Source organism: Myripristis murdjan, chromosome 24 (genome assembly GCF_902150065.1).
Source record: "Myripristis murdjan chromosome 24, fMyrMur1.1, whole genome shotgun sequence".
Taxonomy (NCBI): Eukaryota; Metazoa; Chordata; class Actinopteri; order Holocentriformes; family Holocentridae; genus Myripristis; species Myripristis murdjan.
In genome coordinates this window covers 27,029,783-27,052,869 of record NC_044003.1, presented here as the reverse complement: position 1 = coordinate 27,052,869, position 23,087 = coordinate 27,029,783, and the positions used below count along the sequence as shown (strand labels likewise).

The 23,087-nt window shown below is 41.0% G+C and overlaps 1 protein-coding gene across 5 annotated transcripts in view; it reads left to right on the top strand.

The window, feature by feature from the left end:
* trim67 (tripartite motif containing 67) overlaps positions 1 to 23,087 on the top strand; it is a 48,578-nt gene that overhangs the window by 11,431 nt on the left and 14,060 nt on the right. For all 5 annotated transcript variants that reach the window (XM_030047277.1, XM_030047275.1, XM_030047276.1 and 2 more), the window contains 4 exons: positions 7,714 to 7,809; positions 12,115 to 12,237; positions 16,259 to 16,369; positions 20,700 to 20,853. In XM_030047277.1, the coding sequence (XP_029903137.1) occupies positions 7,714 to 7,809; positions 12,115 to 12,237; positions 16,259 to 16,369; positions 20,700 to 20,853 (484 nt within the window). The remainder of the gene's footprint in view (positions 1 to 7,713; positions 7,810 to 12,114; positions 12,238 to 16,258; positions 16,370 to 20,699; positions 20,854 to 23,087) is intronic.

Below are 23,087 nucleotides of genomic sequence, written 5' to 3'. Positions count from 1 at the left end.
CATCTGTTAACACTGTGTGCATGCACTGTGTGAACTCACTTTTGATTGAATTTTCCTTTTCTTAATATCAGTCAGTGCTGTGATTGTCTGAAGAGTTGTTAGATGGATATATAAGGCTGATGATGTCCGTATTAAAAATCAGCTCTGGTCCAGTCAAAGTCTGATATGGGTATATATTGTCAAATTGATCGATACTGCAATGATTGTCCACTGGCAGCTTCAGTGAACTGATTGTAATGAGACATTTTGATCGATTTAGTATATTGAATATGTTTGTTTTTTTCCTGGGCTTTGATGAAGAGTTTATTGTCCTGTTACATAAATGTATTTTACAGGCTTTTTATACCCTGACAGGAAACATCAAACACTAATTGTATTTGGTGTTGAGGAGTACTTTGCCAGTATTTTTGTATGCTCACAAGCTTCAGCCCAGAAACAACAGCGTCAGCCTCCAAAAAAACCCAAATCATGTGTGAGCCAGAGAGCTGGAGGCGGTCAGGGTGGAGGAGAAAGGAAAACAGATGAAGGAGGGTGGAAAGGCTTAAAGATGCAAACAAGATGGAGGAGGAGGCTGTGTCTGTGTATGTGTGTGTGTGTGTGTGTGTGTGTGTGTGTGTGTGTGTGTGTGTGTGTGTGTGTGCGTGTGTGTGTGTGTGTGTGTGGAGGGTGGGTAAGCTCCTCCTGGCCCACTGGGTGCCCCTTGGGTGTCATTTTGACAAGGTCAACCCCACCATCAACCATTCTTAGGCAGACAGCCAAACACATTAGAGCTGTCTATTGTTCTCTTGTGGTTCAGCGTAACGCGCATCTTCTCCACACAATCACTCAACATTTCTCCAGAACATTGACACAAACTGACAGAGATTCACAGAGATTCGTAATATGCAAAATGCGATCAACAAAATCTCGGATTCGATTTAAACCATGCAAAAGGGTTTTTGAAAATGCATGTACTTGATTTTTTAGATTTGCAACAAGCTTTTGTTTGGTGTTTTAATCTAATTTCATCCTCGGTGTGTTAGAGCGCTTCCACTGTAGCTCTGAGCTGGAGCTTCTTCTGACCTGAATGATTTTCGCTTAAAATTGTCAGTCAGCGCCGTTTCTTATGGTTTCATTTGTCCCTGCGACCACATTTTCCCAACCACAAACACCGGCAGCTGTTATCGGCTCCTGCACAGGCTCATTGCCTTTATCTGATATGCCAACAAATTTCAGCCAGCCCTCACACAGAAGCAATATAAAGGGGATTCGTTTGGCTGATTCCAGACACTATATGAATATATGAATGAAATGAACGAAGGATTTTTATTAAAGATTCATGCCATTAGCCAGACAAGCACAAGGTAAACAAACAAGCACAGAGTAATGAATACATAATGTATACAAGAAAAAAACAGCAGGTTGCTGTTGTGAAGGTCAAACACCTGAACTTCACGTCATGTCTTTGCTGACTGTTCACTGAACACATTGACTCTCACGCAGGGTCCATGCTCTAGTTCAGGGGCCAGATTTTTTTTTAAAAAATTGAGCCGATTCGAGGTCCAAGGAGGGCCTATATTTGTGGAATGCGTTTTCACCCAAAGTGGTCCTTCTTTTGATCAAAATACATCATGTGTAAAAATAAGAACGCATACACAAGCATTCTTCCCCTTTATATAAAGCAAAACAAGGATATCTAAAACCAAGAGTGGAAAATGACATGAAAAGGGTCCATCCTTCCTTTTTTCTGAAGCCTTTTGAATGACTTATAGTTTCATCACATGGAATCAAAAATAACCACATATTTGATATTTAGCTGAAGAAAAATCTACAGTCATACATATCCACATAGAGCTGAATCGAGAGCAACTTGACTTGTTTGTTTGTAGATTCCTGAAGACGTTTCACTTCAGCCTCTCCACATGGGGACTCCGGGGTATTTAACCTGTGTTTTCCTGTGGACGCTTTCCAGATTGTTGGCTCATTAGTGCTCCTAATGTGTTGTGAGGTTACAAAGCCATAACCGCTGTCAGCAGTTTAGCCTGTAGTGACGAGTCTCTATCTCAAGCTTGTCTTCCTTGGTGGTGATTTCGCAGTTAAGCAGCTGAGTGTGTCTCCACGCCTCCTCCCTGATCACTGAGCATCTCTCTGACTCGGTCTGCCGCTGCCTGTGAATGTCACTGGTCTGTCTGAATGTCACGCACTTCATAAGTGTCCTCCCTCGCTCTTATAATAGCATAATGAGATAATGGCACTTGTCTCTGAGAGCAGCGGCGAAGGTGCTGACAGGGAGAAAAAGAAAAATGATTCTTCCGTTCGGAGGAGCGATAAAGCACGATAAAGGTCAGGGGGAGGAGAACAAAAGAAACAAAGGAGGGAAGAGATGGGGTGGCTGGGTGCAGAGCTCTGGATCCTGGTTGAGATGGAGTCGTGTTTCTTTTCTCAAGCCTTTACCCATAACCCGTTAGTCTTTCTTGTTTTGTCACAATACCTCATTCGCTTCTTCGTTATACCCTAAAATGCTTAAAGTGGTCCAGTGCTCTTCATTGGCCCCGTAAGAAATCATAAGAAAACTCCAAGGCACTCTCTACTACAACAGTTAAAATGGCTTTATTGTCATGGCATGATCATATTAGACCTTTAAAACGAACTCGGACACGATTCAAGCCTTCATCAAGGAGTCAAATGGATCTCATGGATCTCACCTGGTCCTTTTGTAGTGGTGTTCCACCGTAGTTTTGGCTCACTATATTCAACAGAGCTGAATTAAAGGGCATCTTAATGTGAATAATGGTTATGGCCCAATGTTCATCAAAGACTGACTCTGAGAACACCATGAATACAAACTGATTCCAAGAAACAAATCAAGAGGTTTATGAAAAAGTAGTGAAATGCAGTTCCTCATTTAAACCTGGGTGTTTAGTAATTTATAGATCCAAAAAGCTTCAGTTGGTGAAGTTTCCTATGTCTGTCACCTTTTTGTGAGGAGGATAATATGTTTTCCATGCCACAGGCTTGTGATGTGGTTGGTCTACTGTTTTGGATGTCCAGGCAGGGTTTAGCCACTGGGAAATTTAGATTCCCAGTATGAATGGCATGTCGCATTCTGCTAGTCTGTCCTGTAGATGTCTTTTTGTTCTTCCAGTGTAAAAAAAAAAAAAAAAAAAAAACTTGCAACTGGGACACTCAAGCCTGTAGATAATAAATGAGGTTTTGCAGTTAATGAAATGATTAATTGGGAACTCCCTCTGGGATGGAAAATCCATAACTGTCTGGGTCTGTATTACATTTGTACAGTGGTTACAGTGGTTACACTTGTAGGTCCCCTTGGATTTAGGACCCAACCATGGACCCAAACATCTAAATCCTGTTCATAATCTGTTTGACGTTTTCTGCCTCTGTGCTATTGTGAGAGCACAGTATAAGATTGCTATTGTGAAACAGTAAAGTTTATCTGTCCAGGTGTTTGGCTCTAGTATATGCCATCTGTAGAGTGTTCCTGTATCCCAGTTCCTGAAAGTGTGACACCATTTCCCTCATTTAGCCTCAAATTCCTTTTCCTGGTCACAAATTCTCCACACTCACTGGAACTGACCATAAGGCACACTCTCTTTATGCCACTTAGGATAAAAGCTCCTGGCATGTAGTATAGTATTCTGTCTGATGGCTTCCTATAAATAGATGTATGCAGAGTTCTTTGATTGTCTTCAAAGACTGTAAGATCTAAAAAATGTATGACGTCCTTGCTGTGATCCAGAGGCAGCAGGCATCATTCAAAAAGGCATGGAGAGCTTGTAGCTCTGCCTCTGATCCAGACCAAAACAAACAGACCTTTTCAAAGTACCGGCCCACCAGATAATGTGCTTAGGAAAAGTATTTTTTTCATAGCCTAACAAAAAGACTTCTTCTCGTTTAGGTATACACCTACATAAAAAGGACTCTAGTTCCCGCAGAAACATTTGCTTTACACAGCCAATTATCAGCTCTTAGAGGCAGAGCAGTGTAAGGTGGCCGTTTCAACCAAAAATTCAAATTTGAAAATAAAGGGACTTTGATTATATGTTGTGAAATCTTTAGTACCTCTTGTAAAATTTGTAAATTTTGTAAATTTGTAAAATGGCATGTTGCAGTGTAAAATGTGGGTAAATTGTTGTAAACGGGCCAAACATTTAAAATCACAGGTATGATCCTTTGATTGTATCACAAAAACATGTATTACAATGAACTGCAACAGAAAAATGCAAAAATATACAGGTAATGCTATTATTAGTTATATTCCAACAGACATAATATAGTCCTCAGACTTTATAAGGAAGAGAACCAACACGACCATACACATCATATCCACGTATTAAATATCCAATCAAAAACATAGAAATACACCACAGCAATCAATCACAATCCAAATATCAAGACATTCCCAAATATTTCAAGAGAGGAACTGTGCAGAGTGTTGCCTTGGGAACAGGAGACAGCAGCCAGCACCCTGGAGATGCACTGACAGGTAAAGAAAAAGGTGTGCAGCAGCAGGTGAAGGTGCAGAGGGGAGCTGGCTGCAGTTCACCTCTCTGACCTGATGACAGAGCAAAAACCGAGGAGGGAGCCAGGGCAGGCCTCACACGCTTCATCCATCACAGCCTTGTTAGCACCTACACGCTGACTGGGCCAGGCCAGACAGCTTGCTGGGCCAGATGGCTTCTTGGTGAGAAACGCTGCAAGCCCCCCACCTCACCCCCCACCCCACCCCAACTCTGGACGGCATGTGCACAGATGAGAGATGGATAGACAGGGATAAAGCTGCTCTGTGTGTTTGAGAATATATGTGTGTGTGTGTGTGTGTATGTGTGTGTGTGTGTGTACGTGCGTGCAGATATGATGGTTGATGTTCACAGTGCACTGACTGATTTGTTCGTTCAAATACAGCTGAGCTCATGGTGGGGCAGAAATATGGAGAGAGATTGCTCCCATTAATTAACAAATGTGTGCATCTTAATCCACATGTAAAAGATACAACACAAATGTATTTTACCATCCACACTAAAAAATTTTCAGTTCAAATAAACGTTTGTACAAATATTTGTGCATTTGTGAGTGGAGTGCGTAGCAGCAGAAAGGTAGTTTCAAACAAAATATAAGAAAAAGTAGCCGTGTGTGTGTGTGTGTGTGTGTGTGTGTGTGTGTGTGTGTGTGTGTGTGAACCAGCAAGTGTAGTTTTTGTGTGTGTGTGTGGATGCCACAAGAAAAGCACAAAAGGCAAAGTCTAATAATTTGCCTGAATGAGTGCATGCGTGTCACTCGCGCTACAAAATGTAACTTTTCATGTACAAATATGCAAAGCGGAGGAATATTCTTGTTATTTATACAAAAAGGAAAACATGTATTTAATGAAACTTTACATGACAAATTGAAACACATTTGTTTGTGGATAGTACAATACATTTGTGATGCATCTCTTAAGTATTGGTTAAGATACACACACTCATCAATATTAATGAGACTAAGCTCCGGCCATACAGGAAAGTATTATTTGGTACCGCTATAATATGCATAAATAATAAATGGTAAACTAACCATCATTTAATATTTATTATCATGTCATGTTTGTTTATTTCATTTCCTACATAATTTACAAGGCAATATTAAATATCCGGTGTGCATGATTCTGTAGTCACTGTGGATGTTTATTTGCCAATAACTAAAATGCAACATGTAAACAATGATTGAAGTGTCATTAGTTAATGTTTTAACTAATTGACATTATATAATTTCATCAGTTTATAGTTTAATCAGTAAACAATGAAAAAAAAAAATCACCATTTAGTTGTTACTTAACCAAATAATTTCAGTAGTAATTCAACAAACATTGTGTGGTGATTATTTCTCTATTTATTAATGAAGGTAACAATAACTTTCCAATCCCCCATGCCAATCCTCTTAAATTACATTCATGGGCTGGAAGTAATCAGACACACAACAGTTTAGTTGAAAATCTATTAGAATTCTAATGTTAAACTAAAAATAAATAAATAAATAAAGCTTTTCCTCTTTTCAGTCTTCAATCATTTCCTCTCATCCCCTTATATATTGCCTTCTGGCTTTGCACGTGTGTGTGTGCGTGCGTGTGTGTGTGTGTGCAAGAAGGGCAGCAGGTGGGGAAGTGAGCATGGTGACAGCAGATTCATCACAGCAGGGTGACAGTGTGTGTTTTCTTTGTCTTTTTGGGGGGGGTTTGACTGATGCCACAAAGAACACACACGCACGCATGCACGCACGCGCGCGCGCGCACACACACACACATTTGCTTAATCCTAAGTATCAAAATGATGTAACTTATATATATGACAGGTGGATCTCATTTAATATAATAGAACATTAATTAATACTGTAATGAAAGCTGTTGATTTTTGTTCATATATTTTATTTGGCCTGCAATAACTTGCACTACATGTTATAATTTATTACCACACCTCTGCTGACACTGTTAACAACAGCAAAATCATAGAAAGGAAGTTAGGACAACATGTTATTAGTCTTTATATCCCAACACTTATTTCTTATTCTTATTTCTTATAAAACATAAGCAGTGATAACAATTTAGAAAAGATAGCTACTGTAAGATAGCTGCTCTGTATTTTTCAAATATTGAGCAGTGAACTTGAGGCGTCTTTTCTTCCCCCCTAAAATGGATAAATCATGTTTTGGAGGAAAACTCTTCTCATGTTTCCATGGATCTCTTGAGTGTGAAATCACGACAGTCCCGTGATTCTCTCAGCTGTGCTGGTTTATCTCAAAAGTCCATTAGGCAGAGATGAACCAGCAGCAATATGCTAGCTGGCCCTAACCACAGGAAGGTCAGCCGGCACTGATTCTTCTTGTTTTTTGGCTTCAGTTTGAAGTGACAAAAAAGTAAGTAGTGACAGTGTGTAGCAGGTTTCACACTCAGATGGGATTACATGGACTCAGATTAGACAGCTAATCCCCAAACCTGCATTTTTCAGGCAATAGAAAGTGTCTATGGATAGAGGTACCAGTGAATTTTGGATTAGGCTTAATCTAAGAGAATGGTCAGCTGGGTTAAATGATGACATAACACATAGATTAGGAGAGGGAGAGCTTCACTGTGCACCATCAGAGGAGCCTCAAAGGACGAGCCTGTGCTGCTCACACAAGTACGAGGAAGCACATCACGCCGACTCTTCAGATGCTCCACTGGCTACCGATAGATTTCACAAGTCATCAAAAAATTCTCTCACTAGTTTTTACATTTCTCCATGGCCCAGCCCCCACTGACACGATGTACAGTGGTGAATCGTCTTTTAGTCACGAGACCTAAACTTTGCAACTCACTTACAGAAAATTCTGCCACTGTATCCATTACTTTTGAAAATGTATAAAAACACATTTATTTCAACAGGCTTTTAGGTAGCATATTGCATTTTCTATGCATTTTCTGGTTTTTAGTTTATTATTTTTATTTTTATTTCCATACTACTGCATCTTCAGATATATTTTCATTATATTTTTAAGCATGTCTTTTACTTTGTGTTTTTTTATTCTATCTTATTGTATCTTGTGTCTATCTATCTATCTATACTACTTTCCCCTTTGCTGTTTTTTCCCATTTGTAGTTCAAAATGGTTTTCAAATTTTGAAATTTCAGACAAAACAAAACCAAAAAATGAGACATGATTGAGAGATATTATTCACAGTTTTTGATTGTGTGTGTCCCTGCAGTGCCAGCTCTCCCAGGCTCTGAACGGTGTTTCTGACAAAGCAAAAGATGCCAAGGAGTTCCTGGTGCAACTGAAGAACATGCTTCAGCAGATTCAGGTAAGTCACAGCTCAGTATGAGCTAACACGGGTTATTCAGCTTTAAAGGACAAGTTCACTATTTTGGAACCGAAGCCCTCTTTACAGATTATCTGACTCAGATGTAGAGACCAACATTTCACCAGTTGCTTCAGTATTGAGCCTGATATCGATGTGCTGCAGTCCCCCCACTTGGCTACAACAAGGATCAATGGGGAAATCGTAAATGGCTTTGGAAAAACTAAGATAACATTACTTTTCTGAAACCAGAAGCTCAATGTATACTTAGTGCCAAACTTGTTCTGTTTGGCAGTGTGCTGAACCGAGTAGAACCAAGCCAGCACATGTGTATGGAAAAATGGCTCATTTTCCCCCTCTTAGAATTAATACGCCTATCATATAACTTTTAAATAAAATGACTACATGCTAATGTCTTAAGATGTCTGGCTAAGCTATAAGGATTTAACACCATTATTGTTGATTGCACTTTTATGTTTACTTATGCTTATTGGTTTTCCCAACAAAGAAGGAACATTTCAATATATAAATGAGATATTTTATATTACATGTGAATAAATCATCATTTAACTACAGAATACTAATGTGTATAGTTTGCATGAAATCATACTGAGAAGTACTAAAACTGGCTGGATGTGGCACAGCCCTACTTAGAAAATTTTCCACCAGTCACCACTGGAGTAACCCATTGTAGAAGAGGCACAAAGACTAACAGCAAATAGACCAGAATGCAATGCAGCCATGAGGCATATTGCATTTTGAGTAAAGCAAGTGGCCACAGTCACAGACTTATATAACCCACTCACTCTTTCAAGCTCTTTAAATGTCTGGACAGCCACTTTTGACTGAATGCAACAAGTTCACATCAGTTCTCTCTGGGTTGTTGAAAGGTATTCTGTGAAGTAGAAGAAACAACTACACGATACAGAAGCAGAGCACTGAGGGAAAGTGGGTTGTCTACACTAAAAAATGAAATTTTGCTCACAGTAACAGTACATAACACCTCAGGAACTGAGCAACACAAATGCTGGTGACAATCCCTTCTCTCCTCGCACATTGCTGTCCATGGAGAACAGAGAGCTGCTGAAATACAGTGAGAAGCATTGCACATTTTGTCTTATCTGCTCATGTTCATTTTCCTCAGTCTGGATTGGGAATATGAACACTGATTTTACAGATTTACCGACTTAAAACAGTGAATGCGCTGCTCATAAGAGCATTAATTTCAAACAAGACAAACCGTGCTGCATCGCTTCATTGCAGACAGAAATTTTGTTCCATGTATGCTGATGATACTCACCTAAATTTTATTTTGTTTGTCTACATTCTTTGTCAACTCTTCAGTCAGGTTTTGTACTGAAAACGTTTTAGTCATGAATCAAAGTTGCAGCAAGGGAAACATCATCAGGCCAACATGCAAACAATGCTACAACGTGGTGCCAATGAAGAGAGACAACAGCCAGTCAGCCCAGCCTACATGAGGAATTTGGAGAGACTGGTGAAAGCTCCTGTTCCAACAGCACATTAGCTATTAGCCATTAGTCAGGTCAGCATGAGTAACAGCACAGTTGGGTCTTAATTCACTAATAAACGGTGTGAGATGCTGTTGTTCTTGACAACACACAGCCCCTCTACATTAAATTAATACACAAATAGTCACTTCAGGTGTTATTTTTATGGCAATACATAGAAATTTTAATATCAATATTTTCCTGGGTTTTACATTAAAGTTAGAAATTCTAGTATTCTGACAACCTTAGTTGCAACAAAAATGTTTGTCACATTTCTATGCAGACACACAACAGATCAGTTTCATGTCAACATAACTGAGGGGGATCAACTCTGCAGCAGGTTACAGCCACATGAGTGCATTTTGGAAGGGAAGCTGGAACACAGCCCTTCAATTCAGAGATTCAGACTCTTCACACCATGCAGCAAGGAGGCGAATCCACTGAGTCACTGCTTTATTTTTAGTTTGCCACTGAAGCCGAAGCCAGTGCTGTATGTGTGTGTATGTGTGTGCATGACTGACAGATGCTTCAGGAGAGATCAGCTGCACAGTAATGCTGTCCACAGGAGCAACACATACACACACACGCACACATACATGTACACACACACACACACTGTCTGCATCATCATGTGTTATCAGCCGCAGCACCAGAGGCATTAAGAGTCTTATTGCAGGATGTAGAGGATTGTATTTGAGTCGGGGACAAAAAACAACTTTGTGCCACTGTGTGTAAAAGCCAACGAGAGAGAGAGAAAGAGAGAGACTTTTGACTTTTGTCATGAAGTTCAGTTTATTTAGAAGCCCATATCTCTGTTAACTGTCTCAAGGGGATTTACAGGCCTGCAAGTTTACATTAAACAAAATAGGACGACAAACCCTGACTTGAAGAAAAGAGTTCTCAGTTGAAACAGGGAAAAGTGGAGGAGAAGTACCACGAAATAAAGGGCCCTGGCCAGTCAGGTGTGCAATAGGTGCTGACCGCAAATTATCGAATTAAATTAGCCATGTACACCAAATTCGAAGACAAAGAAAATTGCAAAAGTTACAAAATGTAGTGTCAAATATCAGGAGGGGGAGGAAGAGACAGGCCACATGCACGCAGCAAAACCCAGTCACCAGCCACTCACACAGACGAGGAGAAAGGGATAATACACTGGCAAGGAAGGAGGTGGAGAGGGAGGAAGCAGAGAGAAATGCATCTAAACCGGTTGAGTCTAAAAGGACAGTCTCTTCATGGTTCCACAGTACTTATATTTAGACATAAATTGAAGAAATCAGAAAAAATCCTATGTTTGGTTTTGAAAGAACCAAAAGAGTTCGCCTCCATGATTTCTACAGGTAAACCAGAGGAAGGGAGAGGAGAAAAGGAAAAGCCGTTGCAGCCAGCAGAGTGCTTTTTAACTCTCACAGTTCCTAATAGACCAGCACCTTGAGAGCAGAGGGGGGATTAGGGTGAAATTAAATCAGTTAAGCAGGTCGATACAAGGCTGTGTAGAAGCTTATATGTCAATGAGAGGATCTTACTATCTGCCAACCAAGAGCAAAACCATTAAAGCGGTGCCAATGTCTAGGAGGACTAGTGGCTAACATTTCAGTGTTGTCTGTATTAAGCGTCAGGAATACTAATGTTTGAAATCATACTATTCATACTGTGAGCAGAAGCCAAAATGCCATGTACATATGCATTGTTATTATGACAAGAAAATCCAACACTGTCATACATAACACACCAAATCTCTTTCGTACACAGCCATTCAAACACCACAGGTCTTTGTCATTATGTCATTCGTACCCAGAGGACATTCAAAATATTTTTTTTTTTTTAAACATCTACAGAATGACAATCTCAGTTAAATGCACCACAACATTGCTGGGATAAGACATTACTTCAAATGTGCTGCTTAACAAATAAGCTTCATGCAGTTTTATTGGTGGAGGAAATAATACATTCAACCCGAGTTCCAGGGCTGAGGCGGGCCGAGTGGTGCTTTTTTCCCCTGAAATACTGAATTAGCCCCTGTGTCGAACGTCTCGCTGTTTCCAGTCTCTGGTTGGAGTACATCCAACCTAACCTCAAGGTGTGTCTGCGTGCTGTATGCAAGTGACTTGTATAATTGAACACTTGCCACCCAAGGCACTCATACATAATGTAAACAAACGAAGGAAAAAATCATACTTCACAAAAACAATAGCTGCCAAGCTTGCCTCCACATGCACAAACACCTCCATCCCCAATACACTCATCTCGACCACCCACACACACTCACACCCACCCAACCAGCCAACCAACTCCTTACTGGTCTTACTGGTCCACAGTCCAGCACTTTATTCCTTTTTGTGAGCCAAGAGGCCGGTTTAGCCAGAAAATTCATCTACATAGTTTTTGCTTTGTTTTTCCGTGGCCCCAGAATGTAGAGCTCCCAAATTCCCACAGAGCACACCGAGCAGAGCAAGAGTGACAGAAAAGAAAACTGAGCTCCTCAATGGAATTGACTTCACTCTCACCCTTTCCTGGCTTGGAGGGAGCTCCGGCTCCAGACAATTTTGAAACCAAAAAGCTCTTGAATGCCGTGATGAGTCACATTTATGACAGAGGAACTCGGAGGCGGGAGCTTCTGAGAAAGCTGAAGGCAACTTTATTTTTATAGCGATGAATAATAATAACTAAAAGGTGGGCGCATGTTATCCCTGAAGTTTCGCTTTACTTCTCAAGGTGAAACCTGCTTTTGACCCTCCTGACTGTGTGTGTGTGTGTGTGTGTGTGTGTGTGTGTGTGTGTGTGTGTTCTGCTCCAGGAAAACGGGGTGGAGTTCGAGGCCTGCCTGGTGGCTCAGTGTGATTCTCTGATCGAGGCTCTCACCCGGCAGAAAGCCAAACTGCTCACCAAGGTCACCAAGGAGAAGGAGTACAAGCTGAAGGTGAGATAGCCATCTGTCTGTCTGTCTGTCTGTCTGCCTGCCTGCCTGCCTGCCTGCCTGTCAGCCTATCTGTCTGGAGCCCATGTTTTTATCCAACTGATGAGTACAAGTTTTGAAGTGTTGCAAAAAAATAACAAGCACGGCCTCTCTGCTGCTGCTGCTGCCCCGCTGGCTTGGTGCTTGTTGGGTTAATGTAAGCAGTGGAGGAATGGGGTTTGTAGATTTTGATGTGGCGCTAGAGGAAAGGTCATGAGGTCACCTAAATTGACAGGATCCATCCTCTGGGGAACATGGATGCACTTTCCAAATGTCATGGCAGTCTGCCCAATAGATTACGAGATATGCTGCCTTCAGAGTAAAGCGGCGTGCAGACAGACCATCCCAAGGCCTCATTTGCCAACAGGGCAAAAACACAAGTTTGCTTAGTTTCCATTTGCTGGCTTGAAGTGAATAAGCCAGCAACACTTTAAATCAGCAAGAAACTTGTTTTTTTACTGTTAGTTAATGTTGGTCAAACATGCTACACATAGAAATATTGTTCTTCCCATTCAGCTTTCAAATTGGATCCCTCACAATTTGCGCAGGTCAGGAACATGGATAGAAACCCAACTCCTGTGTCTTTGTGTCGGTCTGTCTCTCAGTTTCTCTCTTTCTGTCTGTTTCTCTGTGGTTTTCCTTCACACTCTCCCATCATCTGTCAGTATCAGACCATCTGTCTCTTTGTCCCCCTCTGATTCTCTGCTATCAGACTGAGTTTACTCTCAAAAGGATGTAGCGTCTCACAAAACCAGCAACTTGTGACTGTTTGAAAAAAAAAGATGCTTCACAAAAAAAAGCACTAGCCATTTATATCTTGCAGAATCATTAATTCATTCAAGACTGTGTGTTTGGGTCTATTTAAATAAATAATTCCAGATTATTAGAAAAAAAAAAAGCTGAGTATCTTTAATGGGAATTCACTAGGCAAGCGCGTTTTGATCCCGTGGGTTTTGGAAATACTGAGCAGTTCCTCAGATCATGCAGGTCAGGATCCAGCCTCATCCAGTCCTTTCTGTCTTTCATGCTATAAATCTGTCATGGGAAAAGGGAGGGGCTGAGGATAAAGGGTGAGTGGGGGGAGGAAGGGGGTCCAAAGTCACAGTGAGTCACTGCCTGTCCAGACTCAACATACCACCCACCAGCTGACCTTCTGGATCACTGGGATCACTGGGGGAGGGGAGGAGGGTTGGACTGAAGCTCCAAGGACAGCTGTTGTCACCATCCCAGACCGGACTGAAGAAACACTTGGTTGGAAACCTGATTTCTGCATCTCTGTGTATCAGTTTCTCCCTTTTCAGTGCCGGTCATGGTTTTACTAAGGGCTTGCAGTGACCCTTTCTTGTCTTTATTTAGACCAAAGGGGAGGTGACTAATCTTTTGTGCTTTGGCCTTAGTACATATTATTTTCATCCCCTACTAGTCAATGCTGAGGGAAAAATAAAGCAGTAATGAGCACTGCCGCTGTCCAGTGCTGAAATCCATCAAGCGCTGTCATGACTGACCTGTGAAGCTTGCAACAGCAGAGCCTTTTTCACCGCATTACTCCAACAACTGTGGCTATTACAGCATTTCATGCAGCATTTTTGTTGGAGTTTCAATTTGGTTTGTTGGCCTCCTCGACAAACACCTCCAGCCCTGTGGCGGATTTGTGCCATCTTTGCCGCTCTGTCACTTTGAGACTTTTGCAAATTGCAAATGGGTTCATCCATGCCAGGGCTCCTACTAGATACAGCACTCCATGTGCCACCCCCACAGGCGCAGGTGGCCGCTAATTTGAGCCTCTACTAGTAAATCTGGCTCTCAGGCGCTCTCACTCTGTCTGTTGCTCTCTGCAGACAGACCTATCACCTCTAGACAGTATGCTACCATACAATTATTATAGCTTACAACCTTTATATTGAGTCCATGATATATTCTCAGATGGAATTCCATCATAAACCAGCATTACCATTTTCTAATTTATGTCTTATTCTTTTATTTTTTGTAAGCTGTTACTTCCTCAGATACACGTGCAGTGATGTCGTTAACATGTCTGGCTTGTTTAGAGGAAATAGCAGAGCTGGGTAGTGAACATAAGCAATGAAAAATAATGCTTCTTATGCCACTGTGGCACTGTCAGTCCTGTTAAAATGTCACAATGAGGTAAATTTCAGGTACAATGTATTATCAGGCTGCATCACTCCCTGTACACTATCAGTCTGCATCACTCCCTGTATACTATCAGTCTGTATCGCGGCATGCAGAGCCAAATGTTCCACACCTCAGAACTGCAAAACCAAGTGAGCGTTGTGTTAGTTTGAAACTCATGCATTAAAGTTTCCACACCTTCTTTGCAAAGTTTCACACAGCCTCCAAATTTGAGCAGCAACTACACAGCATGGTCAGAAATGCTCTGTAGGATTGGTACTCACTTGTGCTTGTTTTTGGATGACTTACAGTAATATATTTTACTGTAGTTCCATCCTATGGCAGAATAATTATCTCATTCATTCAGAAAAAGCAGGACAGATATTTCTTTTTAATGAAAACCTTTTGCAAGTGAAGTGCAAGTGAACATAACCGCTTCATTTGAATGTAACAGTGTAACTCAGCACCAAACAGAGAGAAGCATCGAAGCAGTTTCATTTGACTTCTGATTATCTGACAGTGGGATGAAATCCCATCCAGTTTTTTTTTTTAATCCATTTTTATTTTTTATCCAGAATCACTTTTAATCTGTTTTTGTAGTCTCAGTTCTGACCAGACATAAAAATCCTAAATCCAAAGTCAGCAGAGTGTCTCTCCACCAGGAAAGGCAGATGTTTCTAACATTCACCAGAACCAGAGGTTAATCCCTTAAAAGCGACACATTTTGATTTCCTCTTTCAAAGAACATGCTGTAATACCCAGTGGCTCTGTGTGTGTGACTGAAACTGCTTCTTGCATCGGTGCTGTGTGCATCTTTGTTGCTGGTTCATTTCATGGGTTTGTGTATGATTATACAGCAGCAGGGCTACATAGCCCACTCTGTAGAATCATATTTTGCACTTTTATTTTGCACATTAGTGTGTGAATAATAGCGTATCATCAATATTGAAACATTTCACTCCCCTCATTACACCTCCTGTGGTGTGAAATAATAGTTAATATGTGGATATAAGATGCCAAAAGTGCTGTAAAATTATTTCTGTCCCACAAATTATAAAAAATAACTCTTAAAATTTGGATCATAACATCAAACAAAACTGAAATCATTATTTTACCCATACTGTCGCAACCCTTTACAACAGCTGGCTAAGCTATAAATACATACAGCATGCACATATCCACCTAAACTGGCCTTTTATTAAATATCAGATATTGGCTCGTCACGCCATCCATCCTCTGATGTTATAGAGGCAGGTCACCTTGATGCTAATCCTAATATAATCTGGAATTGCGTTTTCAGTCTAAATGCTGATTCAGAGGTTTAACCAGCACGACAACAACAGAAGTGTAGGTAAAACACTGAATGACAGTCATTTATTTGGCATGACAATGATCAGATTACAAGTTACTGAAAAATGATGTTAGTGATGCTGCAGCTGACACGACACAGACACACACAAACTTGTGTGCACACACAGACACATAGCAAGATACAGTTTAGTTTCAGTCCTAATCCACCAGATGATGGATTAGTGTTCACTCCTCTCCAGCTGGTTGGAAGGAGTGTGTGTCTGAGCTTCACAACTGAGATTAGGATTTAATTGAAATTGGTCTTTGAAGGCGGATTCCAATATAGACTCTAATACGAAAATATTCTTGGTATCAAAACTGCCAATTTGGCGCTGCTCTTCAGTATCTTTTGCAGCTTTTGTTAGCGCTTCCGACTCAGCACCAGCCTTGTCTCTCGTCATGTCTGACTGAGCAGCACCAGCTTTCTACCTGCCTTGTGACAAACCCTTACTGTTGACGTCTAATTCTCTGATAATTAAACATTATTTCCATGTATGTGTGTCAGGTGGTGCGGGACCAGATCACCCACTGCACCATGAAACTGCGTCAGACCACTGGTATGATGGAGTTTTGTTTGGAGGTCATCAAGGAGAACGATCCCAGTGGCTTCCTGCAGGTACCTCACTTCTGTTTCTTCATTCCTGTTAGTGATTTATGTACCACGTCATGTTTTAGCACTACGTTTCTTCAACTTGCCAAACTTTTCCAACCTCCAACCTTCCCTTTGAAGTAAAAGCACTGCAAATGAAATGCCTTTGAGACAGGGCTGCAAATGTGTTACACACAACTTACGTTTTTATTATTATTTTACTGTTTTGCAGTGAGTTTCTACTTACTACTTACTTACTACTAAAATCTGGATAATGAGCTCTCTTTTGATATACAGCACTTTATTCGAGTATTAAAAATAAGCAAGATATATAGACATGGCCAATATGTGATCTTAAATTATTAAACAACATAAAAGTGAGCTTTTTTGACTTTTCCGACGACTTAAATGTTGAAAATGTTCTGCACGGCTACAATTTCTGCACAGCCGACTGAGGAAACCTTTTACATACACACACACACACACACATGCCTGCACAGCAACACAGCACACAGCCGATTTCCTGCAACTAATATTGGAGATGATCTATTTTTATGTGACCTGGCATGTTTAGTTATTGGCCAGCTCACAATTGCCGGTCAATAGTTATTGATCCGTACATTTTTAGGTCAAAATGAGAAAGGTCAAGTGGGATGTGTGAATATGCTGAGAAGAAAAGGACAAAACCATAGAGACCAATGCCAAAAGATGTAGAGATATTTGTTTTTCTCTGCATTCTCATGGTAGCTCTTACAGTAGAAAAAGAGTCTCTTTGCTCCTGATTCAATAGAAAGTAAAAAAAAAACAGTTTTTGTAAATTGTAAAGCAATTATAAAGTAATCGCAGGGCATGCACTTATCACTGTGTTGTGTATGACATGGTGACCTGGCGTGCACTGGCAACACATAAGCTTATTCACCGGTACACCCTGACTTAAAAATCTATTCTTGTCCCGTTACCGTCTCAGTTATGTAACTTCATCAGTCAAAAAGGGGCTCCTACCTATTGCTTATGCTCACCGAATTTAGATCGGCTCTCTGTCCCCTCTGTCTGCACTGAACCGTTACAAAGAGCTGTTACGTATGCGTCCTCCTGCAGCCGGGATCAGCTTCATACATACGTGAAGCAGACATTAAACTTCATGAGCTTGCCTTGGTGAACGACGGTTGTTATGGTCACCTGACTCCAGGGGTGAACGGTGTTTGTTAGGGTCAGGCCAGGCCAGTAAAACATGTCATAACTGTTTTTTACACTTTTTTGCATTTGGCTTCTAAGATCAAAACTTTCTGCTTTTCTTTCACGCTTTCTTTTGTAGGCTTGTGTTTCATGCCTTGTGCTTTTTTAACTGGTTATATAATTTATGTTGTTGCTATCTCGGCTAAGACGCTCGTATAAAAGAGATTTTTTTAAATGTCTGATATTTTTACTGTCAGTCAGTCAAGTCGGTTTGAAATAAAAAAGCAGCAAACAGGCTTTCTCAACAGCAGCACTTCACCAGACTGAAGCTCCGAGCAGCTGGATTCACTAAACTTACATGATGATCATCACTGTTAAAGCCTGTGGAGAGCGGATGGCATGAGATTCTCTGATACTCTGTAAATGATTCTGTCTGGTCTGTGAGAAACAGACTGACAGGGAGATGGATATAGAGATCAGAGCAGTGTAACACAGCAACACACAAACACACTCACACATGCACATATGCACACTCGAGCTCTTCCATTTCATCTGAATATTTTATGATATATTGATTGCATGATATTACATGGTTCTTGGCTGCCAACACTGAAATGCTGAAGGCTCTTAAAAGGCTGTGCAAGCGATTCTGTATCTTTAGTGTAACATCTAAAAATATGTACACTTCACATTTCTGCTAATCTTTAGTCCTATTTTAGAATATCATTTTTCCCATCTTTTCTCCAGCCATTGGTTTCCATTCATTCCACTACGACATGAAAATGAACTTTCAGAGCCTTCACACTTTCTTCACACCAGAATTCCATCACCATAATAAATTCATTAGTTTTCCTAAAAGCAGCAGCACTGTTGGGTTTTGATAACTTGAAACTGGGTGGAGTGAAACGGCCCCTCCGCCAAGGAAAATAGTCCCCAGGGAAACATTTGCTTTCCGGTTATCAGCTCTGTGATTTATTAAAGGAGACGACTTTGTTAGCCAACGGTATAAAGTCAGCGCTTCAACCAAAAACTCAAATTTAAATATCAAGTGATTTTGATTGTGAAATCTTTAGTACTTGTTTTTGTATGATTTGGTTTTGTTTGGTTTGTTGCACTGTAAAATGTGGATAAGCTGTAGTAAATGGGTCAAACATTCAAAATCACTGGTATGGTCCTTGAAGGATAAAGGGCTTGAGGATGAATTTCCAGATGCTGCTCATTGCTTCCCCTTCAAAAGGCAAAGAGAACAGTCAAACATTTGCTGGGAGTGTAGTTTCAACTAATGCATTCACCTAGCCTTTCCCCCCCAGGGCGCTGTAGTCTCTCCTTAAATATTTGAACTGTAGTAATGTGTGTCTCACTCCTCCAGTCGGAATGTAATGAAGCTAAAAGATCAGATCCAGGAGCTAGTGGTGGGAATTATCGCTCATTTGAAGGATTCAGTTTATTTGGGTCCGTTAACCAAAATGATTTGTTCACTAGTGATTACAGTGGTCTTGCATGAGTGCTGCGTCGCTCCTGAACACCGAGCCCTTCAGGGAGCAAGTAATCAGACTAAACACACAGACACTGTAGCCTGAGCCTTTGCATAAAAATGCTAGATGAACTCAGTGCCATCAGCTATAATGTTTAGTTATAGGTCTGCATTAGAGAATTACCTGGTGTTTGGGTGCGCTTGTTGTTAACCCCTGATTGTCCCAGTGCGCTGTAGGACTGTAGAGTTTTGCAGTTCAATGGCAGCCGGCTTTGCCAGCAGTGCAAACACAACCAGGAACGCACTGAGATGATAAGGCTGCCCAGTGTAATTTATACATGGGAGTGAATGCAACTAACTGTCTGACCTTCTAAAGCAATGTTTATTTGATTAATACTGAACTGCACACCCTTTTTAGACTAGAGGCTAGGCTTTACTTGTTTCAATGATATGACATCAGTCCCATAAATGAAAAAAAACAAAAAACTTACATAGCAGCTTAGTTGCTATTTTCTACCATCATAAGTAATTGAATAAATCACCACATGAGGTGAACTGCATCGCCTCGTTCATATGAAAGATTTGTTCAAAAAGGACAAATCGTCTGTGACTGACACATCGCTACCCGCAAGACAGAAACTGTTGTGCATCAGCAGAGCCGCAGAGCCTGGTGAACAAATCTACTGACCACAGCTGCTCTCATTTCCCTGTGTGTGTGTGTATGTGTGTGTGTGTGTGTGTGTGTGTGTGTTTAACATGCCCTACATATGTGTCCAACAGAGACCCACTGAATTTGGCTTTCTCTCAGAGTCAGAGTCATTGGTGGTACACATTTCTAAATTGTGATTTTATTTTCATTGTTTTATTTTTTTCATTTCCTCCTGTATTTAGGAGGTTCTTGGGTAACAGTAGAGTGGAGAAGATATACTTATACTACTGACTTTAATCTACCAGTTAGACCGACTGATGGTAACAGTGAGATGCAGCTGTTGTGTAGAGTTTGGCTTATCACAGATGCCAGCCAAGCAATACAAGCACATAAAAAATTATCATATAATAATCACATCAAAAGGTTTTTCAGAGCATCATATTCAATTGTACACCTTTGAACGCTGCAATTACAACTGCAATTACAATAATGACCACAGAAATTATCAAATTTTCCAATCTTACAAACCTCCACAATTCAAATGAAGTCACCTGGGAGTGTCTGCTGGTGTTAAAATGGCATCATAGCAGCTGGGTCCAGACTTCAGACTTTCTTCACTCCAGCATTCATCACTGTAATAAAGTCATCCACATTAGTTTCCTTAAAAACAGCAGCACTGTCGTGTTTTGAGGACTTGGCATTGGGCAGAGTGATATGATCTCTGCACTGAAAATAGTCCCTGGGGACTATTTTGCTTTACACTGTGAATTATCAGTTCTGTTGTTTATAAATGGTGACTTTATAAACCACAGAAGCAGAACAATATAAAATGAGTGTTTCAGCCAAAAACTCACATCTGAAAATCAAAGGATCAGATGATAAGTTGTGAAATCTTTAGTACCTCTGCATGGGCTGTTGCAATGTAAAATGTAGGCAAATTGTAGTAAATTTCAAAATCACTGGTGTGGTCCTTCAACAGTCATTGTCCCTGATAAAACAATCAGCTAAACGGTAAATAAATTGTTTGTCTGTGCACATTGCCCTGCCTGTGTGTGTAGATCTCAGACGCTCTGATCAAGCGGGTGACATCGTCTCAAGATCAGTGGGTGAAAGGGGCCCTGGAGCCGAAGGTGGGCCCCGAGTTTGACCTCACCCTGACCACCGACTCCCTGCTGCAGACCATCCTGCAACTGGACTTTACTCAGAGCAAAGGTATACACACACACACACACACACACACACAAATGCAAATGTAAGCCTGCTGGCCAGCTTTGTCCAGCCCCCATTGGCGCATTGGAAGCTGGCTGGCTTCAATCTGAAGCCGAAAATATCCTCTGCACTGACATTTCTGATAATCCATAAGCAGCATATTGTCGTCGCCACAGCTGACTTCTGAGGTTTGTTTCGCTGCTGTAAAGGAACAAGCAGCTGTTTTATTATTCAGTTCTTGATTTTACCCTCCAGCCAGTTTGCATGCATCGGTAAACAATGCTTCCTTTGTATGTATTTTCATTCCATAAGATTACCCAGATGAATACTTAATGTACACTAAATATGCAATATGGTTCCTAGAATTTTGCATGTCTTATTTCCATGCTGCTCCACTGGGCCAGAAAACATATTGCTCTCACCTGCACAGATAATGATTTCACTGCTTCCTGTGGTAAAAAAAAAAAAAAAAAAGCAAGTAAATACATTCAAAGTTCTGTATTTTCTACTGTCCCATGTTAGTGTATTTTGTTTTCTTAATGAATTGCGGTGCAGCAACACACTCATACGCTTCACTTGAAGCGTATTCATCACAAATCTTCTATCCCTCAATTTTGCTGTAATTACATTTTTCAAGCGCTCACAGTTCTAATTATGTACCTTGTCAATTATGTAGCTGTATTATGTAATTTATCAACACCAATATCAATATCATGTAATTCTGGTTCTTTATGAAGCCTTTTATGTATCGTTTTAAGTAAAGTGTAATGCTTTCTAAACACCACAGAATGCATCCAAAGTGTGAGCGTCACACACTCACAAACACTGGCGTTATGTGGGCCAGATCAGCAGGGCTGTGGCCTCCCTTGTCTTGGAGGAGAGCTTCGTCTAATTTGAGCTCCAGTCAAGTTGAGGCAGAGGCCCACAGACTCAGGAGGAGGCAGAGAAGCTTTGATCGTCTTTACTTTGTTCTTTGAGCCCGGGACGAGCGTGAAAACCCATTTGATAACGTTTCCCCACCTTCACATCTCGCCCGTCCTCAGAGCAAAGTGGTGGAGCTCCGAGACAAACCTCCTGACTCACATCTTTGTATTTAGTCTCTGATATCGGCATAGGAGGGATCAGCCCCATGTTACTCTTAAATAAAACTGCTCATTGCTATTGGAGCTGAATTTGTTCCTCAATCATTTAATGTACCTTCGTGCCCCTGCCATCAATGAATGTGTGTGTGTTTGAATGGATGAATGTGAGTTATAAAGCAGTCCATTCACCGTTTAGCTTCCGGATAAGTTTGATGTTCTGGGAGAGTAATAGATGGTTGCTATGTCAGAATACAGAGGCCACCTGTCAGCAGTGGTGGTCACTCTAAGTCAGAGCTCTTTTCACAGCTTGCTGCTTCAAGTTATAGCTGATGACCAAGGAAGGTTTACAGATATTTTGAGGGCCTCGCCATTCTTTGAAGACTGGAGGCAGTCCCCAGGCGGGTACAAGCTGCTCAGTGACAGGACATTGGTGCTCTGACTGTGGAAGATGAGCAACCAAATTCCTGAATTCGCTGAGGAAGAGTGATTGTGGAACAGGCTTAAGGAAGCATTAAGTCTAAGAGGAGGGGGTTAAGAGACTTGCAGAACACCAGAGCAGATATTGTTGCGAAAATCTTTGTTGCTTCCTTTACTCTGTACAATATGTGCATCAGATTTGCTGAAGATGGATGTGATGAGCACCCAGATCGACGTCCCAGGGCTTCTGAGGACGACAGTGACGAAGCAGCACTGACTTTTTATGTCTGTGCTCAGGAAACACTACATCAAGACATCCTGGTCTCATGTGTTACATCCTTGAAAGCAAAACCTGTAGTTTTTTAGGGTTTATTTTTTTGTTTGTTTTGTTCTCGCATGCGAAAAACCATCTGAGGAAACCTGTTGCATTTGTTATGCATTTCAGTTTGAGGATAGCTTGAGAACAGTTTGACATAATGTATTTGAATTATAATTTTGCACCATGTAATGCTTCCTCCAATGAATCTCCTTTAGTTCACGGCAGTTTGTGTAGTGAGGCATATCCGCCTGCTGTATGTTGGGGGCCCACAAGTGCCAGATGTGCCGAGGACTACAGACACGCAGGGGCCTCATGCAAGAAACACTTGTGCGAACAAATTTGTTCTTAAATGTCACGCATGAGAGTTGTAAGAGAAGTCACCGCATTCGCCTACATTATTGTAAAATCACTGATCATTT